Below are 20,333 nucleotides of genomic sequence, written 5' to 3' on the forward strand. Positions count from 1 at the left end.
TTGTGTACTTTCAACTGGCCAATTAGCCAAAATAACCTTTAAAATAAAAAAACGGCATACAAGACACAAAATTCAATATTTTATCTTTTATTATGATTATTTGTTTTACATACAATACAAAACCACACAAAGTATATGTACAAACCATCCAAAGCATAATAAGAGACCTTTTTATTAACCATCTTGCCATATTGCAAATTGCTTAAAGAGACTTGTATTCATTTCAAATGCTAATGAAGAGACACAGTGCTTTCAAAAGAGCTCAAACTTGAGAAAATGTATGGAGAATGAGTGGATCACAAATGAGCAGCCAGAATGAGAGGTCAGAGAATTACAGTAAATAATGGAAAAAAAGAAAACTTAAAAAATGTTTCCCCCAATCAATATTAAAATAAAATGTAAAAATTACATAAGCATTAAACTAATTTATGTCAAGTACTATTCTTTGTTAAATGCAAACGCAGAGAGTTTAGCCGAAGTATCCAGTGGCTTTTTCTTTTTGGCGCTGCCCTCATCCGACTCCATTTGGTCATTTACTTGTCCTTCATCTTCACGCTTTCGTTTCTTGGGGTCAGAGTCGCCCTTTGCTCTCTCTGTCCAGTTCTGAATGAAAGATAAGATGGATTTATGTACATTCATGCAAAATTACACAAGCAATAAATGGTCAAATAAGCCTGATATTATAATTAGAATTGACCGGCCACCACTGCCGCCAACCCAGATACATTTGTTCACGGTTCAAATAAACAAAAGCAGCGAACATATACAGACGACCATGATGAGTCATCGGACCCATTTCACATATGAGCACCGGGACCCTTTCTGCACGTTCCCCCACCCTCACACTGCACACCATTCATCATTGTATCGCACTCTTTCAGCGCCTGAAGCCACCCCCATGTCATTAACATAAGATCAATGAGTGCGGCACACACCCCCAGCCCGGGTTTCCAGAGCAACAGGCGTCCTAACCATTCCCCCTCCAGGCTGGTGTGTGAGAAGAGTCATTCTGCCTTGCACTGAGTGGCCCTGTGGGTGCGGGGTCACGAACAGATTGTTCATACAGGAGAGCATGAGTGTTTGGAAAGCCCACACACATACACAGGTAAGTGGAGATCAGAAAACATGAGGATATTTGCTAATGAACAGTGTTGTCATGGATAAATTGGCTTAGAGCTTTAAGAGCATATTAAAAATAGAGGAAATTGAACTAAGGGGGGAAAAAAACAAGTGCATGAATGAAATCTGTTACATAACCAATACACGTGCAAGAAAACAGAAATTCCTAGGTAACCTTCCTGGATTTAATAATAGTCTGAAGACTTTACTTGAATAATTAGTAAACAATTGTGGATTAAATATGTCACATGCAATAAGAATGAAATGTCTTACCAGTCTTTCCTCTGCTGAAAGAGTGCGGAAACGCCCCATGCCTTGCTTGATAACATCCATTTCTTCAAAGTCAGGATTGTCAGCGAGAATGCTCTTCCTATTATCCTCAAGCCACAGCTGAAAGCCAGTTTTCAGCCTAAAGCAAGTAAATTATAGTTACAGACAAGACTGTAAACAAACCACTAAAAAGAATGATCAGTCATCTGCCAATGACTATATAAAATAATGACTATAAATCTAATTTAATTGACCTTTCAGCATTATCACAGGTTCTTAAAAATAATTCATTAAAAATACTAAATTATTTTGCTGGTACAGTGAAATAAATATATACACTATGTAATAAAAACAAATAAAATGTGCACAACTACTGAAATTAAACACTGATCAATCACAAAAAAAATATTATATTATCAGCATTGATGTGACGAACTAATATTGGAACACTGTATCATGGCCAATTTCTTTTATTCAAATAACACTCTTTATTTATGCCCGACTGCAAATCTTCCTATATTTTATAGTATATGCCTGTATTTCACTTCATATAAAATGTTTGACTGGCACTAACTAGAGCTTAACTAACAGCCTTTGTCCTTGAAAAATAGTTTTATTACAGTATTGCTCTCATATATTAATATGTAAAGGTGACAAAAAGGTTTAAAGGTGATAAAAAAGTAATCATACATATATGGTGCATCCCAAAATTTAATATAATTAGTATGATGGCTGCTGACATGAAATACTTTCATTTTGAAAGTTAAATGATTTGATGTTCTTACATCATTACAATTAAAGATAGTTCTCTCTCTTACTTTCTGTTTTCAATATTCTCCACTGATGCTGGAGGTGTAGCTGCAGGGGCTGGTTTCACTTTCTCTGCTTCCGTTTGACTGTCCTCCAGTTTTTTACGGTTTCCTTTAGAGGCACTCATCTGCAGCAGAGTGGCCTGGGTCTGAAAAACAGGGTCTAGCAAATTACCACTGACTCAAAACATCTAAAGATCTGTTATGTACAAGATGAGATTTTTGTGTCTAGCACATTGGCTAAAGAACATAATGTTGCTTATTCCAATAGACACACCTCTGACATTTCACTTGAACAAATGTTTTACCATCAGAACTAAACATTCTGGAGGAAAGGATCCTAGATAACCAGGTCATCCCTGGCAGGCAAAGCTGAGAGTGAGTTTTATGGGGTCAGACAGGGTGTGTGACCCTACAGGACTGGAGAACATTTGTATTTGAGCAACACACTGTACCTTGGACTTGGGTTTGGGTGCCAGGGGCTTCAGGACTGGGGCTTTGCCCTGTTTTGATGTGCCGCCGAGAGGTGTGGGTTTTCTGCTGGACATTGTCATGCTGTCCAAAACGTTAGTTGTTCTGGACTGACCAGCTGATGAACTTGACGGCTTTCCTGCACCGGACACCTGCACATTTAAATATATATTGTTATACATTGTAAAAGTAAAAATGCTTACCAATATTTTTGAAAAACAAAACTTAAAAGGAGCTTAATGTAATTAAAAATTGTGTAATTCTAACCTTAAAAGGGTTTACACGTCCTTCTCTGCTCACTGTGACACACAAGCACAATTTTAATTGTCAGCAGACACTCATATATAATGGCGGCCCATTTGTGCCACTCAAAAAGTCATTTGAAAAATTAAATCAATTTGAACAAGAAGTTAACATTATTTCTAATGTAGAAAAAAAACAAAGCTGCAATTTGATCATCAAAAATGAACAACTGCCAAATTCTTTTTTCCCCCTTTAGTTTTTTTTTTTACTATTTTTTATATTCGATTTCTTCATTTATTGAAATTTTCTTTATATTCTATTTTTATATTCTACTCACTTGGTTTAGGAGAAGGCCTTTCAGGTGATTTTCCTCCTTTTTTGAATGGATTTAAACCTGGATAGTCAAAATATGTTCATATCAAAAACCAAATCAAAAATTTAAAAATCAAATTCAATTAAAAAAGTGCATTTCTTAATCTTATAGCTATGTCTACTGCAGAAATTGAGACTTGTGCTGAAAACATGTGCACAGATAGGAGTGTCAATAAAGAAAAGACTTTAATTTTAAATATCAAACAATATATAACTGATATGCAAAGAGCATGTGGTTTAATATACTTGAACATACTGTAATTTTCAGATACAAGTATGGAGGAAAAACTAGCATATTTACTTTGCTTCCTGGTCTCTGTTGACTCTTCTGCATCCATTTGCTCCTCTTGTAGATAATCTTCCTCCTCCTCCTCCTCACAGCCATTCTCTACTTGTGCTTGTCTGGTGCTCATCTGACGGGATCCTCTATAAACATACAGAAACAAAACATGATACTCTACATCGGCATTAACATTTTCAACTATTTTTTATTTGATTCAGAATTCCCACAACTTCTGGTCAATCAATTTCCATTGTTATTTCTGAAAATGACTTTTAAAATTATTTCAAAGACATTGCACTCACAATGCAGTGTATGTATTTTAAAGCGTAGCAGAACTACAAAAAAAAAAAAAAAGTATTCACTATTGAAATGTATAACATTTAAAACACACAACTTCAAGAGTTTTTATGATTTTTCTAGGCCTGAAGCTATAGTAGAAAGAAATAATAATTTTTAAGAAGCTGCAGTGGCACTGAAAGAACTTTAATCAAAACAATACATATTAATATTACCCAGAATTCCATGCTAACCTCTGATAGGCTGGCTCTTCTTCTTCCAGCTCCTCCTCTTGAAACTGATTGGCCTTTTCCAGGGCGAGTTCACTGAGTCTCTGTGCCAGTGCCATGCGTCTGGAACGAGACGCGTAACGGATGGCGAGCGTCACAACGCTGTGAGTCATCATCTCAGCCAGCTCCACGCACCGGAATTCTCGCTCGAGTTTACACGACAGCTGCCGCCACACAAACAGAAAACAAACAGCATACAAAATTATGAGAGGAGTAGAAGGACAGTTCAAATAAAAACTAATCTGATCACATGTGCCAGCTATGCCAGAAAATGATGCACATTCATCAAAGTGGAGTTTTGATTTATGACATTCCAGAATCGTTTTAAAGAAATCACACAGTGAAATTCGATCCAGGCATATGCAACTGAATTTAACCAGTCTTTAACTTCCTGTTCTGGCCACGTGAATGACTTACAGCGAACATCTTCATTAGCAGTTCCTGCTGCTCTTTCTCAGCCTGAGACTGACCCTCGCTGTCAATTTCATAACCACTGGATGACAGAAAGCCATAGTGGTTATGAAAGAGCATGGACCGCCAGTATTGCTCCTACAAAACATAAACAGAGCGTTAGTGTCTTATTCAGCTGCACAGTTACAAAAAACAAACAAACAAAACAAAACTCATTTGATAAAGCAAATCAGAAAAGCGATGGACTGCCAAGATAGGGATGGGCACATCTGACTTTCAGTGTAGGTCAGCAACAATAATACTACATGGAATAAAATAAAATAAAATAAAATAGCACAAGGGAATAAAAGAGAACATATTTCTTCAGATTTATCTCATACCTCCATTTGGCCTTTCTCTGTGGTGGTCTGGCAATAAGGCAGGTTAAAGGGCAGGACGGCCACAGCAGGGCGAGGTAGGGTGGGTGGGAAACGTGACCCTTTACATGGGATACACCTGAGAGAGAGGATGAGGAGTTTCATTGGCTGCTTGGAAATTTCAATTTGGATTGATTTGACATTTGTGAATCAAGGAAAATGAATGCAAGGAGAAAGACGCACCTGAGCTGCTGTGGATTCTCATGAACCCCAACAACCCAGTAATGGTCTGATTTGCTCTTGCAGCTGTCTCTGGTGTTACAGACAGGAGTCCACGTGTTCCTCAGGGTCCGGTTCAGCATACGTACAACACCCTCAGAGTCAATACAGCATGGGGTTCCTGGAAAAAAATTAATTATTATAAACCTTCATCTGTCATTTACTAATTAACTAGAAAAAGGAAGAAAAAAAGAAAACATAAAAATCACAGGTTTGTAGCTTTTAGTCCATGTCTATTAGCTTTGAGGCCATATGAGACCCTGGACCACAAAACCAGTCTTAAATAGCACGGATATATTTGCAGCAATAGCAACAATACATTGTATGGGTTTTAATTTTTCTTTTAAGCCAAAAATCATTAGGATATTCAGAAAAGATCATGTTCCATAAAGATATTTTGTAAATTTCCTACTGTAAATATATCAAAACCTAATTTTTGATTAGTAATACGCATTGCTAAGGACTTCATTTGGACAACTTTCAAGGCGATTTTCTCAATATTTTGATTTGTATGCACTCTCAGATTCCAGATTTTGACCCTTGACTGGTTTTGTGGTCCAGGGTCACATATGTATGCATAAATAACAGTTCAAAAGTGTGTGGTCAGTAAGATTTATTTCATGTTAAAAAAAAAAAAACAATTATATTGAGACATATAATTACAATTTAAAGTAACTTTTCTAACTGAGCACTAATTCCTGTAACTGATTCCTATGACGGCAAAGCTGAATTTTCAGCAGCCATTACTATAGTCTTGTGTCACATGATTCTTCAGAAATCATTCTTATATGCATATTTGGTGCTCAAGAAACATTTCTTAGTATTATCAATGCTGAAAACAGCTGTGCTGCTTAACATTTTTGTGGAAATTGTAATAATTTTTTTATGATTCTCTGAATGAATTAAAAGAACAGCATTTATTTGAAATAGAAATCTTTTGTAACATTATAAATAGCTTTTCTGGAACTTTTGATCAATTTATGCATCTCTGCTTTAAAAAAAATAAAAAAAATAAAACTTACTGATCCTAAACTTCTTAACAGTAGTGTACATAGCATGGTGTAACTATCAGGAAATTGAAGTTAATATTTCAAAAAATTCTGCAGGCTGTTTTGTTCTTTTTTCCATTTCCTTAACTATCAAAGAACAGGAAGAGAATACTGTGACTCACCCTCTGCACTGAAGCCCATCCATGCCAGGTAGGACTTCCGTGAGAGAGGCAGTGGTTCTCCATGTATGACCTGTCTTCTCTTGCTCCCGAGCTGGAGCAGCTGTATGCCAAGGGCCTGATCTCCATCAAACCCAGTACCTGATGACACACATGACAAACAGGGTTCTCCAGACTGCGACCATTTTTTCTGCCTGTGCGACTACATTTTGTGTGCGGTTGCACTGGCGTGACCACTGCGTTATTCAACTCATAAGCGCTGCCATTTCTATTGCATATGAGAAACATCAAACAGCAAACGAAACTGAAAGCATAACGAAACCGCACTACTCGTTTGAACTGCACAGCACTATGAGTGTAGAGCCTGGTTTATACTCACCGCGTCACCGTGGATGAAGCGGAGTCCAGCCCGGGGTCGGCACATGTGATTGCCGCAAGCCCGCCGGCCGCTCCTTCATCGAATTCGCCGGCTGCGCCGTTCTCAAGCCTGCCGGCTGTTCCTCACTCTAGCCCGCCGGCCGCTCCGTCGAATCCGCCGGCCGCGCCGTTCTCAAGCCCGCCGGCCATTCCTCACTCTCGTTGCACTGGCGTGACCACTGCGTTATTCAACTCATAAGCGCTGCCATTTCTATTGCATATGAGAAACATCAAACAGCAAACGAAACTGAAAGCATAACGAAACCGCACTACTCGTTTGAACTGCACAGCACTATGAGTGTAGAGCCTGGTTTATACTCACCGCGTCAGCACGAGTGTGAAGGTGCGCGTGGGAAAAATGGAGGAAACGATAGATGGTTTTCAAGCTAAAGTAAAGTAAAAGACCGCTTCTTAAACCAGAGAAGGTGAACACGTTGGTATTCTTGTGGGGGGAAAAAAAAACATGCAAGCACTGTCACCGACAGCAAGTTTAGTTTTACTTTTCTTTTTGTTTTCATTTTGAAAAGCTTGTTATCTTTGCCGTTTACCTCACGTTACGCTGTGAAGGCTCTTTTATTTATTTATTTTTTTAAATTTGATTCCTCAGTGTTTGCTAAACGTTCTGTAATTTATTAGTTGGTAGCATGTGGTGTGTGCCATGCCTCATCTTATTCGTTTTTGTTAATAAAACCGAGTGTCTGACAGAAAGCGACAGTGCGCGAGAGAGACCGAGTGTCTGACAGAAAGTGTCAAAAAGAGAAAGAGAGCGACCATACGCGAGAGAGGCCGAAACTTTGCGTGAAAGAGAGCGACATTGTGTGAGAGAGCGTGAGTGAGTTGTTCTGTGAGAACTTGTTCTGTGGTGTAGAATGCAACACTATTATCCTGCGAATTCCAAGATGTTTAAGGAACATTTTATATTAAATTATATGATTTTGTTGCACTGCATTAGATGTTAGTGTAACAATGTACAGAGATATTTCACAGATCTAAACGCTTGTGTGACAGTTTATGAAGAAAGTATGCGATCAAGAAATTTTAACAGCATGGAGCATTGTAATAGGTTATTGGAGGAACATTCTCGTATTCTGTCTAGGATGTTGGACCATTTGAGACACTCAGGAATTTGCCACTGATGATTCAAATGCGAGTTTTGAGCAGTGTAGAGTAGCGCTTGTTGTTTGTCATTTCTCCGATCACAAATGCAGACATGGTTTTATGTTTACGTGAAGCGATGCAACACAACGCGTAAAAAGACAGTATAAGTCATTATAATCCGTAATTATGTCCCCACTGGATGCAACAAATGCCTCATTTATAATGGGTTTTAATGTTTTTGTCTCGTCGCTCCGGCTGGGACACGCCATCACCGTATGGTAGGGGCGTAACATTTCCGTCACACGCTTGAGGAATGCGGCCAATCATAGCACACCTCGCTTTTCAGACCGATGAGCTTTGTAAAAATCGACGCGTTTCAGAAAGGCGGGGCATAGAGGAGAAACAATAATGTACAGTATGTGGAAAATAATGTGTTTTTTGAACCTTAAACCGCATTAACATTTCATTACAGCAAATACACAAAATAATGTTCTTTTTAGCAGCAATTTAGCACCCCTTTAATCGTGAATAACAATGAATCCATTTTTTGTTTTAGTCTTAAAAAAGTGAAAGGTGTGTAGATGTATGTAAGCAAAACAGACAATTATCTTTTCTTGTAAAACGTGACAAGATCACAAATTCGAAAGTGAAAGCACCCAAAGCCTGGCTTATAACACAGCAAAAGAGGAACTCCCGTTCACAAAATTTAAATCACAAATAATACTACTAATGAAAAAGAATGGGTAGAATGTTAACCACTTTCGTTTCCATATAACTATAAACTATGAAAAAGTTCATCAGCATGCATTGATTAATTCCATGTTGTAGCACAAAAAAAAAAAAATTGCGACCAAATCATGTGCTCGTGCGACCAACTGAGAAAGCTAGCCGCAAAAGAGCGACCAGTGGGAAGAATGAGTCTGGAGCCTTGTCAAAACTAAAAAGTTAAATATGTCTGAATTGCAAACAAATTATAAGCATTAGCATGTAAAAAAAAAAAAAACCTGATTATACATTTAGTTAAGGCTTCTGGTTGTTCAGAACATTGCGCATTGCATTGAAACCAGTGCTTGTACCGAAAGTAGAGTGGCACGTATCAGTACCTCTGTGATACATGATGAGGAGCTGCTCTCCGTGTCCTGCCATGCAGACAACAGCTCCAGGCAGGCTGAAGATCTCCTTCTGCACTCCACCAATAGAGAACAGCCTGACCATCAGAGCACTGGTGGCCACTGCAGCCCAGCCCTGACCCAAACACAACGCACAAACATCCTCTCCTTTAGGAAGATCCACTATCCAGTCCTTATGAGTGTCCCAGCATGAGAAATGCAAACACTGGATCTTACTGTTGAGAGAGAGAGAGAGAGAGAGAGAGAGAAAATAGTGACAAAGAGACATGTACAAAAGAAAAGTAAAGATGTAGATAAGTGAACATTCTCTTATTCAGTTCTGGTTGTCGATTAAAGAGCTCTTTATAGCTTTGATATGTCAGTTTTCTACATGTAAATATTTTTTTGATTATGTTTAAGGAATTGGCTCATTGGAAAATTACATTAATACAAATCAACAAGTTTCAGGGTATGATTATGTAACAACACATTTCCAAAAATCCATTTGGAATTACATTTCCAAGTGTCCAAAAATCCCAAATGAAATACCACTTCTATGACACCTACTGTAATTTTACTTTTGTAATTTTTAATTCACAGGCAGATAATTTACTACCGGATTTCTACTGGATTAGTAGTTCTGCAAATAAAAATGGAGGCAAAGTGCAAATTTGCTTCGTAAACAAGAGCAAGTGGTTGAGGACAAATGGGAAACTACAGAGCCAGGTTCACATCAGCTGCTGCTGACGGTAATCTGATTACTATGAAAGCAGCCCTGTTGAATACAAATTAACTCTAAATTCACTAAAAATGTCCAAACTAAAGAAATGAAAGAAATGACCTCAATTATTAAAACTAAGATCTTGTACCTGGCAAGCTCATCAGTTCCCTCACAGGCCAGCAGCACGGCCTCCTGGGATAGATCAGCCATGGTGTGGCCCAGGGTGTTTGTGAGGTGCATGGCATGATGGATGGCAGTATCGTGAAACTCCACATCAATGGCGTTGTCCTGATCATCGTTATAGCCACGAACGATACCCACAGAGTTCCACACCTGAGAAAGAACATAAGGAACTTTACAAGACCTTCTCATAATTAAACAAATCACATCCAGATTTCCAAATATTTACTGCATCGACAACAGCTATGGTTCTTCCTCACCATAAAGCGATGCATGAGGTGCACTGGGGTGGATCCTGCCTGGAAAGCCCTTTGGGGTTGTGTGGGCATGGGACCCTCGTATATGGGACGGGACACTGCAGGACCCACAGCAGGAAGAATAGCACTGCTGCCATCCTCCTCTGGAACTCCATCCAGTTTTACAGAGCCTGGATCTTGAGAGACACAAACATCTGACCATTAATTGAAGAGCTTTAGTCACTCTTTCACTACTAATAATATTCTTGACTTGAAGTAACTGCCTGCACTACTTGCTTTACGGAGACGCTCATACCTTGAGAATTGTCATCGTCATCCAGGAAGGACCCTCTGTTCCGTGGTCTGCCCGTGGCAGGCATGAGGTCATCGTCGTCGTCATCCTCCTCCATGACGGGTTTCTTCACCGGAGACCGCGAGTCACTCATGCCCTCATCTAGCATCCGGTCATCATCCTCATCAAACAGGTCATCATAGTCATTTTTTTCTTTAGCTGCAGTGGCCTAAAAGTCATCAGAGAAAAACAAAAACAAATCACAATTAAAGTTTTCCCCAAATCATGCAGCCCTAGTAATATTTGCTATGAACAGGTATTATATAACGCTTAAAGGCATAGTAAGTGATTTTTCAAAAACACTTTATAAAACTGATTCGGGCCAAATCGCAAAACAAACTTGTAGCCAATCAGCAATAAGGGGCGTGTCTACTCGTGATGTGGATGAGAGCGCGTTCAGTGCATGGGATGTGGGGCGGAGCTATCAAAATAGGGGCAAGACCCTTTTGGGGTAGGGGCGTGTTTGTTTTGGTGATTTCAAATATCAACATTGGCTACCAGAAATCACTCACTCTGCCTTTAACTAAACAGAACTTCATGCATGTTTTAGTATGAATATGTAAATGTGACATTATAATACTTCTAACCATTTGAATGAACATGAACTGGTGTAAAAATTCAATATTATTATATATTATTATTATTATTATTAGACCTATATGTATTTAGTAGGGCTGGTCGATTTTTCCGATTTTATCGATTAATTCGAATTTAATGTTTTGCCACGATTTTATTTCTTATAAATTAGAAATATTACCAAATGTTATAATTAGACACTTTGACAAATGCCAATGATAACAGTAAAGAGAAAAGCATGATCCAACCGCACGTGATTAACCGCTTACATGTGACGTGCTCTCTGCGAAGGACCATAAATATATAGCAAAATTATGACATTTATTTAACTGAAAAAGTCAAATGTATTGCCAGCACTGGTTTGTTTGGAACTTCTGAGAGCTCTGGCTACAATGAATTACGCCACATTAAGTGCGCTAAAACTGTATTTATTGGTTGAATTTCGTATTAAAACTTCCAAAATTTGAAAGCTGAGACTTTGTTTCATATCACAAGCAGGATTGCCAATTTGGCGTGAGATTTACATGGGCAGAGTGAGAGCGTGAGATAGAGCCTGAAAGCATGCAAGATGTAGTTGTAGTTCATGCATCTTTTCTGCAAAGATATTTAACAAGTGATTTGTTTAACATTTACATCACGTTGACAACTTCATGTGTGGTGCACTTGGAATAGAATTTTCTTTAACTAGAGGGTTAATAACGAAAAAGTTACTTGAATTATGTTGTAGTTACATTTTCAAGTTGACTAGAAAACCGTTCAAATCGAGAATTGGTCAAAAAAAAAAAAAAAAGATTATTATTTTTTTGCCATATCGCCCAGCCCTAGTATTTAGTGTTTTCATATTTAACAATACTATTAACATATATACAGACAAAGAATGATGTTAGTATTTTCAATAATAATCAAGCAGCAGATACAGGCACATAAAGGTCACCTAAAGATACATAATACATATACATCCATCATGACTTGAATAGCACTGGTGATGCCATTTCTGGCACAGTATGATCGAGAAGAAAAAGACGAGAGCCTGAAGGGATGACTGACCTTGGTGCTTTGGACAGTAGAGGAAGAGGATGGCGACGAGGACGACACGCCTTCCAGGAGCCCGAGGCAGCCCTCGGTGTCAGTGTAAGCGATCCGGCCCCCTGAGGGATGCCACGCCATACCACACACAGTGAACCCTTTCTCGTGTTTCTGTCTGTAATGTACAAGATCAACATCTTCAACATCACTGCACATACTGTATAGTCTGAAATACCTAGTAGCATGACTTCCTTTCTAGAAACATCCGTAAAAACACACAATATTGTGTACAGTTATATTATGTATAAAGCAATAATGACAATTCTGTCAACACCAAAATCTTCAATAATTTTAAGATGTGAATTTAACCTCTCGATACACAGTTTGGCCTCTACATCCCAAATCAACAGGTTTCCACCAACTGTTCCTGCAGCCAGAAACTTCCCACACGGCGACCAGACTACAACATTAACAACCTGGGAAGAGAACGATTCGGCAAGAATTACTCATAACAATGCACTGCAATATAATGCAAAACTTTAACCACTCAGCACATTATCTCACCTGATACAGTAAGCAAAAGGTTAATACACAGTTGTAATGCTAATAAAGGTTTCCACAATCTATAAATGACCTTTTTCTAATTATATTGCTCTTAACTGTTCCATTGTTGTTTTCTACTGACCTGTGTGATGAGGTCATCACAGAGCGTGCTGACATGTGTCCATGTGTTTCTGTCATACAATTGAACGGTCAAGTCCACCGGTACGGCAAGCAGCTACAAGCACATACATCAAATAAAAATCTTAAATGTCATGACTGTTGTAAGAAACTGGTGAGGGGAGTTACATATGTGCTCATAAAGCACTTACACAGGAAGCAACCAAAGAGATTTTGAAATCTGAATGGGCCTTATATAAAACGTGAAATTGTCAATACCTTTCCAGAATGAGGCTGCCATGCAAGCCTACAGAGAGATTTGGCATTGCTCACATCACTCGACTTCTGGAGAATTTTCCATTGAGCTACTTGAGTCTAAAACACACAACAGGATTCATGAGCTCAACATCAGATCTAAAATACAGAGGGGTTGAAAAAGTCTGAGATCACACTGAACATGTGGGATCCAATTTTAAACTTTTTTTTTATTATTTAAAATTTTAGAACAAAAAAAAATCTGAGATAAAATTAACAAAAATTGTAGTATCCTTGGTTTTTATTATTCTTTCTTGGAATTAATTTAAATAAAATTGTTTTTTTAAATCAATTTTTAAAATTTTAAAATTCTGAAATTAAAAATCAAGTTTGAATTCAGTTGATTTAAATACGTAATTTCAATTATACTGAAAGTATAACTTGTAATAAAAAATAAAGAATGTAATAAAGAAGCGTTTTCTCTAGTGCTCGCTGACTTTTGGACACCATTGTACATGTTTTTCCATTGTATTAACAACTGACGAGGCCTCATACCTGTGACTCAATAGACCACACAGTAACTGATCCATCACAGCTGGAGGAAGCCTGTCAGGAAGTGACATCAGCATTATACAAATGACTAATTATGACCCAAAACATAATATTTAATAGATAAATACTCATCAGATGTTAAACATTAAAAAACACCTTATACCGCAAATGATAATGTATGCAAGAAATGGTAAATGGTAATGTGTGCAATAAATATGAAACTGTGAACTAATTCATGAACTTCATTCGGCCACATTCAGAAATAACAGCTGACCATTAAAAGGAACCATGACACTCACAAGGAACTCATCAGAAGTGTCAAGAGCCACACTGAGGACGGGAGCGTCATGTCCACGAAGGGTCTTCTGCTGACTGCTGTCCACCACCTCCACAATCTTCACAATAAAGTCACTGGAAAACAGAATGCCAAAATTAGCGCCTTCATTCTCCACCATTTTCAGCCCAGCAGAGACTCATATTGGCGCTGCAGATCTTTCTGATCTGAAGTGGGGAAATAAATGAAAACTCATTTCCGACCTCTACAGGAAGAAAAAAAAAAAATCAAATAACCTGTTTGGAGCTCAGCTGCCAGTGCCGCCTGCATCAATATTCAAGCATCGGCAGCAGGATAAAACTGCTCAATCAATGCTGTGACATGCTCGCTGCCTTCATCCATGATGTATCCGCTTAAAACAATCCATACATCCAGAAAACGGCCATTTAGCCAACTACAACTAATCATAAAACAATCGAAGTGGCTTCATTTTCACATTGACATCGGTCAAAAGCACAGAGATGGGCGTATTAAACAATACTTTTAAATTATAATATTAAACAATATTTAACACATATTAATGATCCATGAGATTTTTTTGACACTGATTGTAACTAATAAACCGACTAAAAATTCATATAAAACCATGCATGTTGTATTGTGACTTTTCAGTCATTACTACCAAATATGTGACCCTGGACCACAAAACCAGTCATAAGGGTAATTTTTTCAAATTGATATTTATACATCTGAAAGCTAAATAAATAAGCTTTCCATTGATGTATGGTTTGTTAGGATAGGACAATATGTGGTCGAGATACAACTATTTGAAAATCTGGAATCTGAGGGTGCAAAAAAAAATCTAAATATTGAGCAAATAGCCTTCAAAGTTGTCCAAATTAAGTTCTTAGCAATGCATATTACTAAACAAAAATTGAGTTTTGATATATTTACGGTAGGAAATTTACAAAATACCTTCATGGAACATGACCTTTACTTAATATCCTAATGATTTTTGGCATAAAAGAAAAATCGATAATTTTGACCCATTCAATGTATTGTTGGCTACTGCTACAAATATACCTGTTCGACTTATATGAATTTGAGTTTTATTAAAGGGAAAGCCCCTTGAGATGCTCCATCTCATTTTCGAGGGGGACCTGATCTGTTCTTATCTTATATGTCTGAGAAATAGAGGATAATATATGGTCACCCTGAAACATACACATGCTTTACAACACAAATGTAGGAGGACAAGGACTGAAAGCAAGTCATACCTTGAGCCTGCAGCCACTCTTGACCCACTGTTGTTGAAGGTGACGTGGTTTGCGTTGGTGGTGAATCGAGTGAGAATGCCATCTGGATCTCCCTCTGGGAAAGTGTGAATCTGAACGGTGTTGTTGGAAACTGCTGTAACTAACTTTCCATTCTGTAGGGAAAAATAAACACTGACATTTAAATAACAGTAAAATTAACAGGATTCTGATTTAATTGGCCATTTTCAGATGTTTAACTGGAAAAACTCGCTGTAGCATTATTAATGTGATTATATTATTATAATAGACTGTAAAACACACACACACACACACACAAACAAATGTTAACTTACCTTCAATGCTACAGAATAGACCTTCTCCCCAACATTTATGGACTTGGGATCGTCATCATCTAGACTTTCCCATATGCGGACATCACCGTCACTCCCACAGGTCACTATACACCTAGGACACATCATAAGGTGTTTGAAACAATACATATTATGGTCAACATCAACAACAGGCATCTTATTATTTCCCAGTTGTTAAGTCTGAAATCAAAGGTACGCGAGTGATCTCAAAAGACGTTACTTACTTTCCCTCATCATCAAAGCAGACATCAGTGTGGCCTTCTGAGTGACCGTAACGCATGGGCTTCCTTTCACACGGCATGATGCTCTCAGGAGGACAATCAGAAACAGGACAGAAAATGTCTGCTGGTAAAATTAGTAAACATAAATATTTATAGAATTATAAATATAAATATGTTACATAAATAGTTTTATATTTGGAATTAACTATTTAATATACAGGAATATGCACCTTCCAATTTGAATACATTAAAATGAATTTCTCCTGCTATACTCTGTATCAAGTTCAAATAATTATTTTAAATAATACTTCAGATAATAACTATAATAATTTTTTTCAAATAATTAAGTTACCTATAAAATATACAGTTAAACCAAAAATTATTCAGACCCCAGATATAATGTTCTGAATTTTTTTTTTTTTACTAGTGGGTGCAGGACACTAAAGTTCATTTATGTAAAGTGAGGATAGCAAAATAAAGTAAACTGTGACATATTATACCCAAAAATTCTTCACTACCAGTAAAATTTATACAAATTTGGGACTAAAAATCATTCAGACACTTTGACCTGACCACGTTTTGCTTAAGTGTTTTTTCTTTAATTACTAATGCAGCCTTTTTACACCACAGACCGAACAATATGAAGCATTGCTTGGTAATTGGTTGACCTAAATTGGTATTATCTAATTTTGTACTTAAATTTAACAGCTTAATAAGTTTTGGTTGGTTGTAATCCATTACATACCTTTCTATCAAAGTTATCTGACATTATCAAGATGAATTTGTTCTGACACAGTTTAGCTCGGAGTTCTTGTCATATTTTATTACCATTTTCTAAATTATAGCTAATAAACTGTGATAATGTGAGAAATGTTGAAGGTGTCTGAATAAATTTTGGTTTGACTGTAGTTAAAATTATCACAGTTATACCCAGGGCCGTTTCTAGGCATAGGCCAGCCAGACGGTCGCCTAGGGCGCCACCAGCTGAAGGGGTGCCAATGAGCGCACGTACTGGCACTTTTAGCAGGGTTGTGATAAAGAGTGGCACGGTCACCCTGAAATATGACTGCCGCCCCCACTGGATCCCCCAACATTATTGGGCTAGAGTACTGTCAATCTGACGATGCCTGTATGCCACTAGATCAGAGTGCTGTCAATTGCTGCCTGACTGCTGCATGCAAAGTTTGCATCTGGAGCGCTCAACAACGCCATTAGATCAGTGGGCTGTCAGTGCTTTGGCAAGGTAACACTTTTTTTTTGCCATGCAATAAAGCTAAGTTCAAAGGCCAATTTAAAATATTGGTACAGCAAATAAAGTGCACAAAATCTGTATTTTGTTTAGGCAGTATTTGTGGCACTTTTGTGGCACATTTGTCCAAATATTTGTGGCAGATTTGTCCAAAAGGTGTGCGTTTTTTGCGCCAATGCATTGTTAAAGGATCAGCGTGTCATGTAATATTCCCATATAAACTTTAACATCCAATTAAAAAATATTTGTATAGTAAAATTAGCTAATTCACGAGATCAATCACACACACACACACAGTTAACTTCTCAAAATGAAGTATCAAGGAAAAGAATGTCTATGATCAGGTGTACAAAAGACACTGTTCTCAACAAAAAATGTAATTATGTCTGGTTTGTGTAACTGGTTTGTGATGCAAACATAGAGAGCCTTCACTAAAAGTAAGCAAATTTTATCCCAAGTTTAGACAAATAACTTAATCTTTTAAGCACAAAGAGGTGCATATGTGCCGCTACGTCAGCTAAGTTACTTTACAAGCAAAATCATCAACAACCGCGGAATAAAAACACAAGTCTTCAAATGACTACATGTGTCACAATAATCAAATATAATCGAATAACAACGCAGCGACATATGTTGCATACATATATTAATCAAGCAGTAAGTTACTTACAGCTTTAGTTCGGCGGTTATTCTCAATATTCAGCGCCACACACTCGCTCACATCTCCCGCGCTGACCACAGTGACGTTTAAAAGTGGGACGGACTGTACAACTTTTCTCAAAAGTCATTGGCTGAGTCAGAGTATTAGTCCCACCCTACGTCTGACGTGTCTTGACGTTACAGATACATTAATTCTACATTAAAAATAAACTAAAAATAATTATTTATTATTATAAATGAATCAGTCAGTCAGTCATTTTTAATGGTTACTATTATTTTAAAATGTTCGAGGTGCATGTAAAAAATAATGTTGTCGTTCTTAACAAACAACAAACAAATGGAACTGCCTGCAGCAAAACTGTCTGATATGAGACATACGCATCAATAATGTGATATAGCCTGGGGTTGTACGTTTAGTCCTCTGCAAGAGAATAGACAAATTATCCTCATTGTCTGTTTGCTGAACAATCTGATATGTAATCCAGGAAGCAGCTCTTGTATCTGCTTGTAGACTGAAATGCAACACCAAATATTATGATGATAAGATTAATGGCCACATTGGGGCATGTCATTTCTGCATCATTTAGTTTCTGTCCTTATGTTTGTAAATGTGTGTACAGATTTGACTACATTGCAGAGACCAAACGTCCCCAAAAGCATAGTAAAATCTGAAATCACCTAAATTGTGACAGCCAATGGCCCCCACGAGCAAAACAGTTTAACAAGAAAAAAATTTATTATGCCTTATTGAAAATCTAAAAATGCAGAAAGATTTCTGTGAGAATTAGGGGGAAAAAATAAATAAAGCAACAACAGAAATCAATAGTATAAAATTTGTCTGTATTTTTCTAATTATTAATGCAACATTTGCCTAAATTCTTACAATATTTCACAAAGGTATACGCTATAAATGTATAAGCTCAAGATAAAGATGGTCCACTTTAAATTCATAAAGCAGATTTGATCATCTCAGGAACATTAATATTTAACATCAGTGGGTTTGGCAGATCAATAGTAATGGTTCCTTTCTCAGTCTATTGAGTTTTCCAAGGTGAGCACATGTAGTAAATGTACTAAAGACAATGACCTTTAGCTAAATCATCATAATATTTCTAATAACTAAATCTAAGTTGTAAGAGAGGATCATTCCACATTTTGTTAAAAGTGAGAACATCTCACTTTTAATCTTTTCAATATATGCCATTCAATTCATTTTTTCTATGTACTTCAATGAACCCCAGATTGTCACACAGTAGACGCTTGTGATCAAACATAATCTGAGAGGAGACTTGGTATAGCACAGTGAAACAAATCAATCTCAGTTTAACTGGTTGACTCTATTGCTTGTTTTTTATTGAAAATGTGTAACTACAATATTTGGTTGAATTGCTTCCATACTGCTTGGTTATACTGGACAGATCTATCAAATAATAATATATTGACAAGGTTTTGCAACTCAAACAAAAACGGTTTAGGCACTGTTTAGTTCTAAAATACAAGACAGATAATCTAGCAGTTAGAAAGTGTCAAGTCAGTTTTACACGTCTGCCATCTAGGTGCTATCTGATCAGTACTACAATAGGAAAAACTGCCATTAGATGAAACAACATTCATATCATGAAAGAAATGTCATGACCGTGTCATGACGCGTTTGCACAGGTATTAACATGGCAAATCTAGTAGTAGTTTATCATATTTAAAAAAAAATAATAATATACATTTATAATGCTATACTTTGTGTTACAGCTTATTCACTTGGCGGTAAATTACAAAAAACAAACACTGCTGTGAGAGTGTTCCAAAAAACAGCAAAGGAAGTGGCGGCAAATTCTCTCTTCTGACTGCTTTAAAGGGTTAGTTCACCCAAAAATGTAAATTCTGTCATTAATTACTCACCCTCATGTCATTTCAAACAAACGTAGGAAACAGATACGGCGTGACGCAGCTGACACAGAACAGCATACGTTGTTTAAGTCCAGCGGATACTCTCCAAAATGGCACCAGGGTGATGTGGAGGAGACCAATTGTTGAATAAAGTCGTTATTTTTTTTCTTTTGCGCACAAAAAGTATACTTGTAGCTTCGTATAATTGCGGTTGAACCACTGATGTCACATGGATATTTTACAGATCTCCTTGCTACGTTTCTGGACTTGGGAACATTTCAGTTGCGTTGCTGTCTATGCAGGGTCAGAAAGCTCTCAGATTCCATCAAAAATATCTTAATTTGTGTTCCGAAGATGAACGAAGGTCTTACGGGTTTGAAACGACATGGGGGTGAGTAATTAATGACAGAATTTACATTTTGGGTGAACTAACCCTTTAAACAACATTTTTTCCTTCTTTTAGAAAATCATGGAAACGGTGTAGTGGATTTAGCGTAAATGGGAATACAAAATGTTTTGCCGTCATCTCCTGTTCACCACTTTTGAAGTTTAATCGATTATGACGACTTCCGCTTCTGAGAATGCCAAAAATGGGAAAAGGGTTAATAAATTCAATTAATTTACTGTTTTATCATGAAGATCTAGGGCACAGAACTTTATAATGCATACAAAAGTAAATAAAGTATTAACAGATGAGAAATACAAAACAATAAAAAGACAAATCAAATTCACATAGCCTAGTAGAAAATCTGCCAAAAAACAAAATTAATAGTATAGAAATGTCAACTGATGTCCTGCATATCTTCGGTTTTCACAAAATTGCATTAGAAACATAAAGTGTTTTTGTGTTGCATGGTAACTACCTCCACCATATTGTGTGTTGAATACA

General features: G+C 37.2%; 1 protein-coding gene across 2 annotated transcripts; it reads right to left on the reverse strand.

Annotated features, from left to right (window-relative positions):
* Nucleotides 1–109: 109 nt before the first annotated feature.
* Nucleotides 110–17,665, reverse strand: LOC107723624 (WD repeat and HMG-box DNA-binding protein 1-like). 2 transcript variants are annotated; one of them, XM_016532335.1, is made up of 26 exons: nucleotides 17,571–17,665; nucleotides 15,655–15,775; nucleotides 15,413–15,524; nucleotides 15,081–15,232; nucleotides 13,829–13,940; nucleotides 13,533–13,583; nucleotides 13,002–13,097; nucleotides 12,748–12,840; nucleotides 12,432–12,538; nucleotides 12,084–12,237; nucleotides 10,425–10,629; nucleotides 10,133–10,305; nucleotides 9,841–10,025; nucleotides 8,966–9,207; nucleotides 6,351–6,488; nucleotides 5,144–5,300; nucleotides 4,925–5,039; nucleotides 4,551–4,682; nucleotides 4,098–4,297; nucleotides 3,586–3,710; nucleotides 3,250–3,306; nucleotides 2,937–2,968; nucleotides 2,654–2,821; nucleotides 2,208–2,347; nucleotides 1,393–1,528; nucleotides 110–603 (listed from the first exon to the last, which is right to left on the reverse strand). In XM_016532335.1, exons 2-26 carry the CDS (start codon nucleotides 15,729–15,731, stop codon nucleotides 439–441), a joined length of 3,324 nt encoding a protein of 1,107 aa, XP_016387821.1. In that variant the 5' UTR covers nucleotides 15,732–15,775; nucleotides 17,571–17,665; the 3' UTR covers nucleotides 110–438. The 2 variants fall into 2 exon arrangements, with proteins under 2 accessions (XP_016387821.1, XP_016387828.1); XM_016532342.1 differs by having other exon boundaries at nucleotides 15,655–15,772; nucleotides 17,571–17,654.
* Between the last annotated feature and the right edge of the window lie 2,668 nt (nucleotides 17,666–20,333).

Source organism: Sinocyclocheilus rhinocerous, unplaced genomic scaffold (assembly GCF_001515625.1).
Source record: "Sinocyclocheilus rhinocerous isolate Xijiao unplaced genomic scaffold, SAMN03320098_v1.1 scaffold283, whole genome shotgun sequence".
Classification (NCBI taxonomy): Eukaryota; Metazoa; Chordata; class Actinopteri; order Cypriniformes; family Cyprinidae; genus Sinocyclocheilus; species Sinocyclocheilus rhinocerous.